At 51.5% G+C, this 16,182-nt stretch overlaps 2 protein-coding genes across 2 annotated transcripts; one reads left to right on the plus strand and one right to left on the minus strand.

Annotated features, from left to right (window-relative positions):
- The first annotated feature begins 1,225 nt into the window (after positions 1-1,225).
- QPCTL (glutaminyl-peptide cyclotransferase like) lies at positions 1,226-5,782 on the plus strand. Its single transcript, XM_029286269.1, has 6 exons — positions 1,226-1,362; positions 1,875-2,162; positions 2,707-2,859; positions 3,591-3,690; positions 4,296-4,412; positions 5,136-5,782. The coding sequence occupies exons 1-6, from the start codon at positions 1,312-1,314 to the stop codon at positions 5,279-5,281; spliced, it is 855 nt and encodes a 284-aa protein (XP_029142102.1). The 5' UTR covers positions 1,226-1,311; the 3' UTR covers positions 5,282-5,782.
- Positions 5,783-6,779: 997 nt separating this feature from the next.
- Positions 6,780-15,635, minus strand: CCDC61 (coiled-coil domain containing 61). The gene is made up of 13 exons (XM_029286272.1): positions 15,482-15,635; positions 14,673-14,755; positions 13,409-13,569; positions 12,729-12,881; positions 12,054-12,273; positions 11,426-11,508; positions 10,266-10,438; positions 9,558-9,636; positions 8,925-9,055; positions 8,616-8,694; positions 8,018-8,081; positions 7,828-7,900; positions 6,780-7,025 (listed from the first exon to the last, which is right to left on the minus strand). The coding sequence occupies exons 1-13, from the start codon at positions 15,633-15,635 to the stop codon at positions 6,928-6,930; spliced, it is 1,551 nt and encodes a 516-aa protein (XP_029142105.1). The 3' UTR covers positions 6,780-6,927.
- Between the last annotated feature and the right edge of the window lie 547 nt (positions 15,636-16,182).

Consider the following 16,182-nt stretch of genomic DNA (forward strand, 5'->3'; position numbering starts at 1 on the left):
GAGGAGGGGCGCGGGGCGGCGGCGGCGGCGGACCCTGGGGCTCTCCCCGCGGCCCTCCAGCGGCGCCCGATCCGGCGCTGGGCGCTCCCGCTGGGGCTGGCGGCGGGCTGCGCTCTGGCGCTCTGCCTCCTCTGGAGCGGGCAGCCAGCGGAGCCGGGCAGCCAGGTAGGCGAGGCCGGGCGGCGAGGGGGTCCCGGCCCAGCTGAAGGCCCCTGGCGCTGGGGGCAACTCCGGGCCCCTCCCCGTCCCCTGGCATCCAGCAGGGCCTCGGGACCGCATCACCCAGAAGGCACAGCCTGCAGGCCGGGGTCTGCGGTGCCAGGTTGAGGAAGGGCGGAGAAAACGGAATGGCAAGCCGGGATCTGATCTCAGCTAGTAGGGTCCAGGATGCCAGGTTGGGCAGACCCCAGGAGAGGGACCCGGGGAGGGGGGGGGAGAATGGCCTTGAGGAGGGCAACCGAGCTGTGGTCGGTCGGTGGGCTTCGCTTGCCCACTTTGCCAAGGACAAGCCCCCCCTCCCCTCCTCCGGGAAGATTCAGAGTCCCGTTTCTCAGCTGCCCAGGAAGCTAGAAGACCGATCCTAGTTAGAAGAGCTGGGGGAGCCCATCGGGGCCAGAGTAAGGCCAACCGATGCCTTAAAGCCCAACCCGACGACGGTGCCCACCCCCCCCCCCAGGCTCTGCCATGGCTTGTCCAACAAGACCTTCAGGTGCAAACTTTTAAACTTTTAGCCCAGCGTTTCTCAACCTTGACCATTTTAAGGCCTGTGGACTTCAACTCCCAGAATTCCACAGCCAGCGTTGCTGGCTGTGGAATTCTGGGAGTTGAAGTCCACATGCCTTAAAATGGTCAAGGTTGAGAAACGCTGTAAAATAAATTTAGCCCTTCGCGGTACCAAAGAAAATGCATGTGGGGCATTTCCAACAATGGAGGTGAAAGTCAAACTGGGCAGATCAAAGACCCTTGGGGGGGGTGGGGGGGGGGATAAAAGTCGCTACCCCAGTGGGGTAGTGAAAGTGGGAAGGGCTGGATATCTTGGAAAGTTCACTAGCATGCTGGCTGGGGAATTCTGGGAGTTGAAGTCCACCCGTCTGAACGGTGCCAAGGGTGCAAAAGACTGCTTTGGAGGAATTAAAAAACAACCCCAAACAGCTGCTTTGAAAGCCCCCCTCCCCTCAAGCCTTAAATAAAGACAGGGTGGTCTTCTTCTGACAGCTGATCCATAAACACCGGAGTTTGTCCAGCAGCCAGTTGAAACACCTGACCTCCCAGCTCGATTTACAACGCCTTTGGAAGACTTACCTGCAGCCTATGCTGGTGGAAAGGTATTCAGGCAGCCCTGGTAACGTCAGGACCCGGCAGGTGAGTTTGCGTCCCCCCCCCGGGCTGTGAAACTTCGCAGCTGGATTCCATCCTTGAAATGTTGTTGCGTACACACATTACGCAGGCAACTAAAATACATCTTTTGCTGGCTCCTGAAAGACACATAGCAACGTCCTCCTCAATAATTTTTAGTATTTTACAGTATTTACAACTGGACTTTGTCTTACAACTGTTCGTTTAGTGACCGCTCAAAGTTACAACAGTATTGAAAAAAGGCGACTTATGACCGTTTTTCACACTTACGACAGCAGGGTCACGCGATCAAAATTCAGAGGCTTGGCAACTGACTCGTACTTACGACAGTTGCAGCGTCCCCGGGGTGTGTGTGTCACGTGATCCCTTAGCAACTGTCTTGCTTACCAGCATAAGTGTTGGGCTCAACTGTGGTCGTAATTCGAGGATGACTTGTACTGTTGTACCCAGAGAGGACTAGAAACCTGCGCAAGCGATTTAGCTGGTCCTTATGCTTTGTTTTTCTGATTTCTCTCGAGTTCATCGTGGAACGGCTGAAAGCTCTGGAGGCTTCTTGGCAGGTGGAACTGGATCCTTTCGAGGACCGGACCCCACACGGCACGGTCAGCTTTGCCAACGTGGTGGCCACGCTTGACCCCTCGGCCACCTGGCGCCTGGTCTTCGCCTGCCACTACGACTCCAAATATTTCCCCCGTGACAAGCACGGACTGGCCTTCGTGGGGGCCACCGATTCGGCCGTGCCCTGCGCCATCCTGCTGGAGCTGGTGACCGCGCTGGACGGCCGGCTTCTGAAGGCCAAAGAGCAGGTGAGACGGTCAAGGGGCAAGCTGGGAACACCGGGGTCAGTTCGCTTCTTCCACAGGGAGGGGAGGAGGGAGTGAAGACTAATGGTTAGAGCTGGCAGAGTGCCGTTGTCACCCTTCCCATCTCTTTGGGGGGGACACTTTTCAAGGCAGAAATATTTTTCCAAAGAGATCAGGGTTCTCTGTGGTTTCCCTAACCTGCTAAAGTTTATTTTAAATTTGCACGTAAAAAAAGGAAGTTTTGAATTGTGCAAGAGAAAATCGGCAAAAGGAATAAACTGCATTCCCAGAGAAAACTGCAGGCAAATACTTTCCACCGATGCTAGTAATAGAAGAGATGGATTTGGATGAATTCCCAGCCTCGGCAACTTTAAGACCTCAGCCAGTATGGGGGGAAATAGCATGGCTGGCTGAGGGATTCTGGGAGTTGAAGTCCACAGATCTTAAAGTTGCCACGGTTGAGAACTATGATCTTCCCTTCCCGTTATCCCTTTTGCAACTTTGAAGCCACAACACACACGCTCACCCACCTTCTTTGTGGTTTCAGGCTTCGAAAATAACCCTGCAGCTGCTCTTTTTTGACGGGGAAGAGGCCTTCCGCGAATGGAGTGAGACAGATTCCCTCTATGGGGCCCGCCACCTAGCTGAGCACATGGGCCGGACCCCCCATCACCAGGGCATCACTCAGCTCCAGGCGATAGTGAGTCTCTCTCTGGGAGCGGGAAATTCGGATATAAGCCACGATGATGTCATCAGGCAGGGGAACTCTAGATGTCACCTGTGCGGGATGACATCATCACGCAGGTGACAACTTTGGGGCTTCGACCAGTTCCCTCTAGTCTGGTTGGCACGCTGCCTGGGGAATTCTGGGAGTTGAAGACCACCCCTCTTAAAGCATACCAGCTGGGGAATTCTGGGAGTTGAAATCCACCCCTCTTAAAGCATGCAGGCTGGGGGATTCTGGGAGTGGAACTCCACCCCCTCTTAAAGCATGCTGGCTGGGGAATTCTGGGAGTTGAAATCCACCCCTCTTAAAGCATGCAGGCTGGGGGATTCTGGGAGTGGAACTCCACCCCCTCTTAAAGCATGCTGGCTGGGGAATTCTGGGAGTTGAAATCCACCCCTCTTAAAGCATGCCGGCTGGGGAATTCTGGGAGTTGAAAACCACCCATCTTAAAGCATGCCGGCTGGGGAATTCTGGGAGTGGAAATCCACCCCTCTTAAAGCATGCTGGCTGGGGAATTCTGGGAGTTGAAGACCACCCATCTTAAAGCATACCAGCTGGGGAATTCTGGGAGTGGAAATCCACCCATCTTAAAGCACGCTGACTAGGGAATTCTGGGAGTTGTAGTCCACCCGTCTTAAAGTTGCCAAGGTTGAAAAACACTGCTAAAGATCAACCTCGCCTTATTTTTTCTGTCTTTCTTGCAGTCTCTCTTCGTTCTGCTGGATCTGCTGGGCGCCCCTCGGCCCTCCTTTCAAAACCACTTCCTTGCAACCTCTGCTTGGTTCAAGAGGCTGATGAGCATCGGTAAGATCCAGAAGCCGAATCGGTAGACGTTTGCCAGGCTAGGAGGCAGCATCGGTGGAAGGGGAGAATAAAATTTGCAAGGGAGAACAGCAGGAACTCAACAATTTATCTACCTCAGTTGCAGGCCCTCCTCGACTTAAGACGCATTCGTTTAGCGACCGTTTGAAATTTAAACCACACTGGAAAAAAAAACACGAAATTAAAACCACACTGACAAACCGGTGCTGGCACTTTAGAACCGTCGCAGCATCCACACACAGCCACGTGATCAAAATTGGGGTGCTTGGCAACTGGTGTGTGCATTTGCAACAGCTGCAGGATCCTGGGGTCAAGTGATCCCCATTTGGGACCATCCCCAAGCAGCTTCCCACAAGCAAAGTCGGGAGGGGGGGGGGAAGACAGATTGGCTTAACAACCAGGTGGTTCGTGGCAAAAACAGTCACGAAATTGTGTGCAGGACTCAGTTAAGAACTTAGGAATGGAAAATTTTGGTTCCAGTTGTGATTGTTAAGTCGAGGACAGAATACCCCCTATAGACAAGCAGACACGGGGGCTAGGATACCCGCCCCCCCCCCCCAGTCTAATCTCTGCCTTGCATTCTGTAGAAAAACGGATGCACCGTCTTGGGCTGCTCCAATCCCATTCCCAGGAACAGCTGTATTTCCAGGGACACTCCCCCTACGGCTCTGTCGAAGATGACCATGCACCCTTCCTCAGGAAAGGTACGTACCCCACCCCTTTGACACCCCTGTTCCCAAACCTCGTCCCAACCAGGTCCTCCTTCTTTGGTCGTGAATTTGTATTTTATTCAAACAGTTCAAAAACAAAATCCAAAGAGGGGAAAAATTGCAAAGGTAAAAGAAAATTAGACAAAAACATTACAGGTTAGTCCCCGACTTACAACGGTTTCATTTAGTGACCAAAGTCACAAGGGCGCTGAAAAAAGGGACCTATGACTCTTTTTCAGTTAACGGCCTTTGCAGCATGATCACGTGATCACAATTCAGCCGCTTGACAACTGACTCATAGTTATGACGGTCGCAGTGTCCGGGGGGTGTATCATGTGATCCCCTTTTGCGTCCTTCTGACAAGCAAAGTCAGTGGGGGAAGCCAGATTCACTTAGCAACCGGGCTACTAACTTATCAGCTGCAGTGATTCACTTTTAACAACTGTGGCAACATCGTAAAATGGGGCAAAACTCACTTAACAAACGTCTCACTTAACAACAAAAATGTGGGGCTCAGTTGTGGTCATAAGTCAAGGACTACCTGTACAAAGGAAAAAAGATGTGGATTAAAAGGGCAAAAAACCCCAAAAAACGCACCTTTTACCCTACTAGGTCAACACGGAGAAATAAGGAAGGGACTTCCTTAAAAATCAAGCTTTTGCGTGGAACAGAAGGCAGCTGTGGGCTAAGGTGTGTGTTTGTGTCTCTTTGTGGCAGGCGTCCCAGTCCTCCATCTCATTGCCACCCCCTTCCCCAGGGTCTGGCACACCCTGGAGGACACCGAGGCCAACCTGGATCGGCCCACCGTTGAGAACTTGAGTAAGATCCTGGCTGCGTTCCTGGCAGAATACCTGTGGCTCTAGGGCGGATGCCGGACGTGGACGTGGCTGGGATGAAAACAAAACAACGGAACTGGCTTTTGGGACATGACTGCCGTGCTGTGGAAGATGGGACAGGAGATGCACGGATTCTCCTTGGAACTCTGGAAGTTGGTCTACCACGAAGGCTCTTGAAACCAAGCATGGCTTAAAAGTAGTCGGTGGAAAGGCCCACTGCTTGATTCCCTGGAGTAGGCAAGGGGGGGGGGGCTAGGTCTCCTACCTCCCACCCTTTTTTCTTTCTTTGTTCTGAGAAAAGCAGAGCTTTTTTTAAAAAAAAAAAATCAGGATTTTTTTTTTTAATCTCACAGGAAATCTCTGTGTGGTGCGCATTCCCTTCTTTCAAAACGGAAAGACTCCAAGCAACATTCCTCTTTTCACATGATCTGCTGTGGTATAACTTGTTTTTCCACTGTGGGACTTTATTAACACATTCCTGCCTTTTTTCCAGCTGCTTCCTGGGTTGATCTAAGCCCATTGGGGTTTTTTTGGTAAAAAAAAAAAAAACCTCTTCCAATAAAAATTGTCTCTTTTGGTTTTTTTTTTTTGTGGGTTGTCCAAATTTCCTAAGTACTAGGGACGATTTGGTGGACGAAACGAAACTAAATTCACACTGCTGGAATTCTGACATTTGGCAAAATGAGGACTGAATGTCATTCAATACGGATTGGGCTTTCAAGAAAGCAGATTTTTTAATAAATCTATAAAGCAGGATTTTGTAGGAGAAAGAAACGGCAAACAGATCTCTGGGAGTTGGAAGTCCGTACATGTTCACTGGGGAATTCTGGGAGTTGAAGTCCACATCTTTTGAAGTTCATTAGCATGCTGGGTGGTGAATTCTGGGAGTTAAAAAAATCCACACCTTTTAAAATTCACTAGCATGCTGGCTGGGGAATTCTGGGAGTTGAAGTCCCCCACATCTTAAAGTAGCCAGGTTTCAGAAACACTGCTCTTTAAGCCACGTAGAGCAAAAATCTCCTGCAATTATGGGATGGCACATCTAGTGGGCCGCTGCCTATTTGCAACCGGGCTGCATGACTGTCAGGCTGGCATGCACGTGCACAGCTGAACTCGCACGAGTGGCAGGCCAGCGCGCACATGCACGCACCACTTGCGCAAGTTGAGCTGCACACACATGCACGTGCCTGCCAGCCCAACGCTCACGCAGCCCAGTTCTCCTCTTTCCTTTCCTCCAACCGGGCCGCCAAGCCACGAAGGTTGATGGCCGTTGCCCTAGGATGAAGAGATAAGATGTGAACTTGCAAAAAGAAGAATAGCAAGATGTAGCAGGGGCCAATTGGGTTGCATGGCTGGCTGGCGAATTCCGGGAGTCGAAGTCCCCGTAGAAACACTGGCACCAAAAAGGATTTGCCAGAGAAAAACCTTCTTAGGAAAGTGGTTCTTAGAAATCTTTAATGAAATCGTTCTTAGGAAGGCTTTCAAAGCAGACATTTTGCACGACGGCCACCCCCGCCCACCCCCCTCCTCTCTGCCCTCCCGCTTGAGGAAGTCACCGTGGAAGGACGAGGCGCAAGCAGGTCACGAGAGTGGAGGGAAAGGATCTCGTCTAGATTTGGACCAGATCTCGCTGGCGAGGAATCGCGCAGCCTCGGCTCCATCGCTCCCAGGCGCTACGTCTGGGTCTCCAGCTTGTTCATGTACTCCTGCAGTGCCTGCAGCCGGGCGTCAATCTCGGAGAGATCCGCTGAGGGCTCCTCGTACAGGTTCTCTGTCAGACGGGACAGGAGGCAGGATCGGGTGAGCCGAGAGGATCACCCCAAAACCGTTCACGAGGCCAGCCGGCAAGAATGCACAAGGGTTTTTTTCCTCAAAGGTGTCGGGCTCCAAAAGTCTAAGAAATACACGCCAAATTTCTTCAGCGTGGTTTCCCATGTTGTTCCTCACCTGGATGGCAATAACCATCCAGAGGACACCTGCCAGCTCCTGCGCCTAGGTTGTTCCCAAGCTGTGCCCAACGTTGCTCAAGAAACCAGAGTTGAAAGAAGCGTAACCTGCTCTGGGTTTGAATCATGGGCTGAAAAGTAGCTACTCAACAGTGTTTTGTGTGTGTTCGGGACAAGAGGAAGGAGGTGGGATTGGTCCAGAAGAACCCCACTTAGTTATTCCAAGATGGGAGTTTCGAGCAGCAGTTTGGCAATACATCAAAGAGAGCCAGTTTGCTCCAGTAGTTAAAGCACCAGGCTGTGAGTTCTAGTTCTGCCTTAGGCGTGAAAACCAGCTGGGTGACTTTGGACTCATCACCAGGAGACGGTGAGTTCTAGTCCCACCTTAGGCATAAAAGCCAGGTGGGCGACTTTGGGCCAGTCCTTCTCTCTCAGCCCAACTCACCCCAGAGGATTGTTGTTGGGAAAACAGAAGGAGGAAGATGTGTTAAATAAGTCTGTCGCCTTGAATTATTTGTAAAAATGAAGGGGAGATATAAATAAATAAAAATAAAATAGTAGCTTGGCCCAGGGATGCCCACCCACCTGAGTTTTCCAAGATTTCCTCCGAGACGCCAGCAGTTTTACCTTTACCCCCAGCTCTGCCGGTATTCGGGGTGCTTGACAAGCGTTTCTTGTGAGCGTTGTCCGCGCGGGGACCCTGAATGGAGAACAAGAACCGCTGGGGTCACACGGTCTGTGCAGGACCCCCTGGGAGGGCTTTCCCTGAGCCCAAAGCCAACTTTGGAAAGAGGAACCTTGGTGGATCACTCACCACCGTGGGGCCGTTCCAAGACGAAGAGCTGAAGGCTTTCCTGTTCCTGCCTAGTCGCTTCCTGCCTCTAAAAAGAAAAATGGCACAATCCATTAGATGGGGGTAACACCAGCGGTGAAATTGTAGATGTGTCAGACCTTAATTGCAGGAGATTTTTACTCTACGTGGCTTAAAAGAGCAGTGTGTCTGAAACTTGGCTACTTTAAGCGGTGGGGACTTCAACTCCCAGAATTCCCAGGAAGCATGCTAGTGAATTTTAAAAGGTGTGGGTTTTTAACTCCCAGAATTCCCCAGCCAGCATGCTAGTGAACTTTGAAAGATGTGGGGACTTCAATTCCCAGAATTCCCCAGTGAACATGTACGGACTTCCAACTCCCAGAGAACTTCCTTCTTGGCTGGCTGGGGAATTCTGGGGGTTGAAGTCCACCCAGCTTAAAGTTGCCAAGGTCGAGAAACGTCGCTATTATGTACACAAGAACCGGTGAGGGAAAAGCTGAGGTTGGAACTTTATTCAACAGTTTGCCAGAATCAGCTTAGTAGACCCCCGTGTCCTCCCCCCCCCCACCATTACAAGAAGCCCCATCTTCCCTCTGTCCCTTACCTTGGTGCAACAGGTTCCGAATAATCTTCCATCTCACTCCCGGAGCTGGCCGAAGTGCGTTTGCTGCGGAAGCTTTCCACTGGAAATACAAAAAGAGAGTGGTGTTTGGGGCAATTTGTCTCAAATGGTGTAGGGTCTCCTGCTTGAGCAGGGGGCTGGACTAGAAGACCTCCAAGGTCCCTTCCAGCTTCTATTCTGATTCTCTGCCGTTCCCCTCTTGAGTACGCAGAGTTCAAGGGCCTGATCTGGACACCCACCCATCTTTGCACCTTGTGCCATCGTAGAATAAAGCCAAAGCACCTGGCGTACCTGAAGAGCTGCGGCCGCGCGGCTTCACCAGGCTGCTCCCGCCAGGGAGGACCGAGGACCCCCTGAGCTGAGGGTGGTGGTACCAGCCGCTGGGTGGGGTGTCTCCCATGGCCCGATGGAGATTCCGCTTGCTGGAAAGGAAGACCGGAAACGGAATCGTCGCCCTTTCGGTTCCAGTATCGGACACGGCGTAGAGCAGGCCGGCCTGATTATCTGAATGTTGATTCTTACTTTTTTGCGTGTCAATTTTAACCTTGTTTTTAATCGACACGTTTCAATATTATGATGCTCTCTCAAAACCTCCCAGAGTCACTGGTGAGCTGGGAGGTGTAGAAATTTAATAAATAAAGTAATATATGGCTAGGCACCCATCGGCATTTTTTTTTAAAAAAAAGAAACAGTGCCAAACACCTCCACTGACCCAAAACACGGTTCACTGCTGCCCTTACGAAGCTAGCCCCCCCCCAACAGCTGGTTTGTGTGTCAGCTGTTCCTTTGAGGTTTGCAGTTGTTTTTAAATCAGCCACGTGGCCCTTGGCCTCCTGGTTTAGGGGTCCTTTAGGCCAGGCGTGGACCGTAATCGGCTTCCTGGATCGGACAAACCCAGCCAGGTCTGCAGGAGGGTCCACTCACTTTTTCTGATCGACCTCCTTTTGCTTCCGCTCCTTGGCCTTGACGAATGCTGTGGGATCGAAGCGAGGGGCCCGGATACCTGCCGTTGGAAAAAAGGGACAGTGATGGGCTTGTAAGGAATTTATTTTGGCTATAGGACTGAATTTCCCAAGAGAGCCTAATTTTATTTTATTTTTAACAGCCTGAGCTAAAAAAAAAAGTCCCTACAAGACTTAAGTGCTTATTGGAAAGTAGGATTGGCTACTTCCTAGCACAGAGGTGTCAAAAGATGGATTAAACAGACGGCAAACCTCACTCCCTTCTAGGCGCATGACGTAACCTAGTTGGGTCGTGAAACGTCTGCAAGAAAACCACCCAGCTCAGAGAGCATTGAGGACCCCTCATTTCAACCCTGAGCTACAAAGAGTGTTGGGCAATTTACAGTAAAATAGCAGGGAGGTTCAACCCCCAACCTTTAATAAAGCATTTGCCAGCAATTATAGAAATCCCCTTTTTCAGCAAAGCATAAAAAGAGCTTCTAGTCCCTATCGTTAAAGAAACAAGCTTGGAGTAAGAGCAGAAGATCTGGGAAGCCCGAAGCAAAACCAAGAGGAAATTCACACTGGCTACAGGATTGCACTTCTGGCCATTCCCTCCCCATATCAAGCGGAAATAAGCAACATTTATTTATAAGAGGAATCACAAAGACAACCATTTTCTTCGCCCCACCTGTCGGAGAAGGAGACTGCCTGGAGATGCGTCCCTGGCTCCCGCTGCGCCCGTCTCTGGATGAGGACCGCTGCCGGCTGGCTCCCCAGGGCACGCTGCGGTCCTGTGAATTGGACCGTTCCCCCGAGGCGGAGCGATGGCCGTCTCGCTTTGTGATGCCAGTTCGATTCAGGCTGGGAGGAGACAAATGGCGGAGAGGGATTTGAGAGAGAGAGGATCCAGTGGGGACGACGTGCCCGGGGAAAGGGGAGACGGGAAGTGCCCAGGTAGGAAAAAGTGGGGACCCTCTTCACCCAAATGGCAAACACTTAATGTCCTCATTTAATTACCACAACCTGAGCCTGGGATTTTGGTTTAAGTCACCGTGGTCGTAAATTGAGTCACCACGTGACCTGATCTGACTTTAGGACCACTGTTACAATGGTCGTAAAGCGAGGCATCACGATCACTAATTGTTAATTGTTCGTTAATTGTTAGCAAATGGGCATATCTTTGCTGGAAATCAGCCACAAAAGCGGGAAACGGGTCAACGCTGCTAACATGGGATGTTCTTGCTTTGACAACCAGTGGAAATGCAGCCATTTTTCTCCACTGCTTTTAGAATTAATTGATGTTGGGAGGGGGAATGTGGACGAGAGTCCAGCTAGTCATAACAATAATAACTCAGCCATGGGAACCCAAGGTCATTGGGCCCAGAGTTGATAGAGTTTTGGCAGGCTGGGGAGCTAGCCTGCGCTTCAAGCTAATTGGGGAATGTGATTTATGACTGTTTATTGGAGGAAGGAATTGTGCTTTGTTACTTTGTATCCAGGGGAGGGGAATTTAATTTTTGGTTTCCACTATGTAGTGTCCATACTTTGTTTCTCGAATAAAAGATTCTTTAAGGTAAACAGTGCCTCGAAGTTCTTTTGAAGAGTTTCATCTGTCGGAACCATGACATTTGTCTTATGACTGAGGTAGTAAATGTGAGCCCGTTGCCGAGGGCCCAAAACGGGATCCCGTGACCATGGGGACGGGGGGGGGGGGGAGAGAAATGGCTGGATGGGGCAGTTATAGCTCTGAGGAAGAGTTGCAAGTGACTTTTTTTTTTGAGTCCATGGCTAACTTTGATCGGTTGTTAAGCGAGGACCACCCGCGTGGGATTGGCTGAGGGCACCTACCCCTTTTTGTACATAGCCAGCTCGTTGGTTAGGTTCTTCACCCGGATCCGGAGGCTTCTCTCGGTCGCCTTCACTTCTGCAAGCTGTCGGGATCAGAAAGAGGGAGCCAAGGCAGAGTTGTGTGGAATACAACACAAACAACAATCAATTCTACAGGCTGCTGAAGCCAGGCGCTGCTAAAAATAGGGTTTTTTCCCCTTCCAATACATTTGTAGCCCCCTCCGAGATTTGGGGCTCGCCTCTCATCTTGGGGGTCACTCTGTGCCCTCTGCAGGCCCCCAACTCTGCCTGTGGATGAGGCACCAGGGATCACTGGTTCCGTGGAGAGAGGTTTTGTGGGCTTTGCTTGTTTATGCAGACCGATTGCTGGCATGCCACGGCCCAGTACTGGTCCACGGACCAGGGGTTGGGGACCCCTGCACTAGATCACATTCCCACCGCAACCTGAGTGGTGAAAATACACAATCCTCAGAACCTCCAATACCTGGTGATAAGTAGCTTTTTTTCCCCAAGGGGTCTCTCGCCACTTTGAATGGTCACTGAGTTTTGATGTCTTGCCACTATTCTTCCCGTCCTGCCGGCTGAGGGACACTGGCGCTTGCTAGGGGCTCCCAGGCCTTCTGCCTACCTCGTCCGCCAGCTGGCGGCTCTCCTGCAGGCGCCGGGCGGCCAGGCGCTGGTGCTTCGCCCGCTCCTTGGTCAGCTGCTCCTCCAGTGTCTGCACCACCTTCTTCAGGATCTTCACCTCCTTGAAGCCGCTGCCCTTGCTGGTCACCAGCTGGAGATCCTCTCGGCAGTTCAGCAGCACCGACTCCATCAGCTGCTTCTCCTCCAGCGCGTGCTGCAGCCTGCAGGGCGGGGGGGAGGGGGCAGGGGGGTGAGAGAGGCCAGCTTGCAAGACCCCCCCCAACTCCAGCAATCCGCCGCCAAAGGGAAGCTTTTGCGCAAATACAGGCAGCCCTCCGCTTACGGCCACAACGGAGCCCCACATTTTGAGCGAGACGTTTGTGAAGTGGATTTTGCCCCGTTTTACGACCTTGGAGCAAATTGCTGCCGTTGTTAAGTCGGTAACAACACGGCTGTTAAGTGAATCTGGGAAATTTTAGGTTCAGTTCTGGTTGTTAAGTGAAGGACTTCCTGTCCAAGTTTTAATTGAATTTCATTGCTCTCAGCAATTTAACCCCTGGCTCTTAAATGCTCAGGCCTCTAACCCTCCACGTATTCCGAGGACAGTTCCCGGATCCCTGCCCCATCTCCGGACCCAAATCCTGCCCCCCCGCCCCCCTTTTTTGCTCTCACTCACTCCTCCCGAAGACGACGGATCTCCACGTCCCGGAAGTCCTTGCCTGGCTTAGCCTTCAACATAGCCAATTCCTCCTTAAGTTCCTGAATTTCTTTCTGTAGAATGACCGGATCCGGCTTTCCGACGTAGGGCAGGGGTAGCGGGTAATGGATCCTGCCGGGAATCAAGACAAGCAGGCCGCAAGTCAGAAATTACGCAAGACGGGAACAAAAATGGAGTTGAAACGGCTCATCAGCTCCTCAACAGCCCACGGGGGATCCAAAATCCAGCTGCCATCTTGAATTTCTGACCGTATCTTATGGGCCGCTATGGCAACTTGACGCCCTGTGGACTTCAACTCCCAGAATTCCTGAGTCAGCCAGCATGGCTGGCTCAGGAATTCTGGGAGTTGAAGTCCACAGGGCGTCACGTTGTCATACAGGTCAGTCCCCTGACTTAACGACCCAATTTTTGGGCTCAACTGTGGTCGTAAATCAAGGATTACCTGTAGTTACCCACTCCTGGCCTCTTTAGCAGCGAAGCCACAAGTGGCCAGAGGGGTTCCCCTGAATATTGACTTGAGTGTCCCCCAAATTTTCCATCCCTCACCCCTGAATACCTAAACCAGCAACACAGAGGAGCCTTAAAATACCGATTAGTCAAGATTTTGGCCCCAATTCTGGGTCGCCCCCCAAACCTGCCTGTCAAATTCCACCGAGTAAATCAGGATGAGGTAACGCTTGGCGTTCAAGGGGGAGGCTTTGGAGGCCGAGGGGTGCCGGGGTCCCACACCGATCTTCCTGTTCCGCAGCGCCTCCAGGTCCGCGTAGGTGAGGAGATCCAGCGTTACAGACTCGCTGCTCTGTTTAAGGGGGCAAAAAAAAAAAGACACACCCCCAGATTGTACCCAGAGTTGTTCACACAAACAGCTTTTGGACGACAAAGACTCGTGACTAACTCATGGAAAGGAATCTTTGCAGCTCAGGGTTGAAATGAGGTGTCCTTGGTGCTCTCTGAGCTGGGTGGTTTCCTTGCAGACGTTTCATGACCCAGCTAGGTAACATCTTCAGTGCTAGAAAGGGGGGGTTGGGAAGGGGAGGAGGAGGAGGACTGTGGGTCCTTCATGCGCTCTCTGAGTTTGATTCTTTTCTTGCAGATGTTTCACTACCTAACTAGGTAGAATTATCAGTGCTACAAGAGAGTGGGTTTATGAGGAGGAGGAGGAGGAGACGACGACTCTGGGGTCCTTGGTGCTCTCTGAGCTCAGTGGTTTCCTTGCAGACGTTTCATGACCCAACTAGGTAATGTCGTCAGTGCTAGCAGTAACATTGATGTTGTTACCTAGTTTGGGTCATGAAACGTTTGCAAAAAAATCACGCAAATTCAGAAAGTCTCAAAGACCCTTCTTCATTTGTTACTAAATCAGTAGAGATTGTCCTCGATTTACAACAGTTCATTTAGTGACCATTTGAAGTTACAGCACTGAAAAAAGTGACTTCTGATCATTTTTCAGACTTACAACCGTCGCAGCCTCCCTGCGGTCACCTGATCAAAATTCGGACACTCAGCAACTGACTCATAGTTATGACGGTCACAGCGTCCCGGGGGTCACGTGGTCCCCTTTGGTGACCTTCCGACAAGCAAAGTCAACGGGGGAAGCTGGATTCGCTTAACGACCATATGACTCACTTAACAACTTCAGGGATTCGCTTAACAACCGCGGCCCAAAAAGTCATAAAATGGGCCAAAATTCACTTCCCAAATGTCCCACTTAGCCACAGAGGTTCTGGGCTCAGTCGCAGTCATACAGCGAGGACTAGCTATACCTGTGTAAGAAACCAGACCGAGGACTGGCCAGTCCCAGCCTTGGATCAATTTCCGTGCCAAGCCAGAGTCTGAGTTTAGGCACAAACGATGGTGGCAACACACACACACACACACCCCGGAAGCCGATCCGTGCCTCACCTGGGCCAGAGCCGACTCCAGCATGCTGCAGAAGATCCCAAATTGCTTGAAGTTCCCCGTCTTGTGGGTGAGGTCTTCGATAACTGCGGGAGGGGAGGAGGGGAGACGAGAAAACTGAGTTTCTGCAGAGATGGCTGCCTTTCACGAAGGGGAGGCTGGCAGTCCTACCTGCTCTGCCGACTCCGGGGTCCTGGCCGGACGGGCCTGCCACCCCCAGGTCAGAAAGACCCCGGAGGGGAGGGTTACAGGTGCTTCTTGATTTACAACAGTTCATTTAGCGACTGTTCAGTTACAACGGCAATGAAAAAAAGGGATCTGGGACCCTTTCCCCCCACTTACGACCGTTGTTAGCCTCCCCAGGGTCACGTGATCAAAATTCAGATGCTTGGCAGCTGACTCATATTTATGATGAGCGTTCCGGGGGGGGGTTGCACGATCCCCTTTTGCAACCGTTTTATAAGCAAAGATTTGCTTAATGACCGCCTGATTTACTTAATGACTGCACCGAATCGCTTAACAATTGTGGCAAAAAAAGACTGCAAAATGGGGCAAAACTCCCTTAACAGCGGCCTTAACCACGAAAAGTTTGGGCCCAACTGTGGTCCTAAATTGAGGACAGCAGCGGTAGTTTTTCTTAACTTCCGAAGGGCTTAGGAGGGTAAGGGTCTTTCTTGACCATCGTGCTCCAAATGACCAGGCAGATTTACCTCCGCAAAAGGACTTTGGGGGGGGCTTCCTCCCAAAGGCTCTTTCCCACCGTCACCCCACTGTCCCCCAACCTTCACACCTGGTGCCCCCCCGAGACTCACAAGGAGCGTCAAACTCCCCTCGCCACTGGTCGGTGGTGAGCCGGTCCTCCACCTCCACTTCTAGCAGGTTCCCTTCCGTCGTCATCCGAACGACGTGCTCGGCTCCCCGGAAAACGTAGTCGACTTGCAGCCCGTAGTCGCTCCGCTTGGCCATGGCGGGACCGAAGACTCACCGCCACTTCTCAAAACGAGCTCGTCGCCTGGCTTGGGACAGGAGAGGGGAGACGCTTTTACTGACAGGCAAAACTGGACAAGAACCTTCTGACATGTGTCACGGGGTCTCCATCTTGCCTCCAGAAGGTTTTGAAGATTGGACAACGATTTGTCTGAAATGAGATAGGCTCTCCTGCTTGAGCAGGGGGCTGGACTAGAAGACCTCCAAGGTCCCTTCCAACTGTATAATCCTAGGATTCTATTCTCCAAAACACTTGAGGGCAGGACAAGAAGTAACTGGTGGAAGATCATGAAAGAGAGAAGCAACTTAGAACTAAGGAGAAATTTCCTAACAGTGAAAATTAACCAGTGGAACTACTTGCCTCCAGAAGTTGTGGGTGCTTCATCACTGAGGTTTTTAAGAAGAGACTGGACTGCCATTTGTCTGAGCAGGGGGTTGGACTGGACTGCCATTTGAGCAGGGGGTTGGACTAGATGACCTCCAAGGCTCCTTCCAGCTCTGTTCTGATTGATCTTAGGCCAGGCAC

The sequence above is a fragment of the Protobothrops mucrosquamatus genome, unplaced genomic scaffold (genome assembly GCF_001527695.2).
Source record: "Protobothrops mucrosquamatus isolate PMUCROS unplaced genomic scaffold, P.Mucros_1.0 scaffold3224, whole genome shotgun sequence".
NCBI lineage: Eukaryota > Metazoa > Chordata > Lepidosauria > Squamata > Viperidae > Protobothrops > Protobothrops mucrosquamatus.

Excerpts from the sequence above, each read along its gene's own strand:
- QPCTL (XM_029286269.1), top strand. The coding sequence starts at position 1,312 with ATGCTGGTGGAAAGGTATTCAGGCAGCCCTGGTAACGTCAGGACCCGG. Across the intron at positions 2,860-3,590 it reads TCACTCAGCTCCAGGCGATA|TCTCTCTTCGTTCTGCTGGA; the intron begins GTGAGTCTCTCT and ends TCTTTCTTGCAG. Across the intron at positions 4,413-5,135 it reads TGCACCCTTCCTCAGGAAAG|GCGTCCCAGTCCTCCATCTC; the intron begins GTACGTACCCCA and ends TCTTTGTGGCAG.
- CCDC61 (XM_029286272.1), bottom strand. The coding sequence starts at position 15,635 with ATGGCCAAGCGGAGCGACTACGGGCTGCAAGTCGACTACGTTTTCCGG. Across the intron at positions 9,056-9,557 it reads AAGGAGGTCGATCAGAAAAA|CAAGCGGAATCTCCATCGGG; the intron begins GTGAGTGGACCC and ends CTTCCTTTCCAG. Across the intron at positions 8,695-8,924 it reads GCGCGGCCGCAGCTCTTCAG|TGGAAAGCTTCCGCAGCAAA; the intron begins GTACGCCAGGTG and ends TTGTATTTCCAG.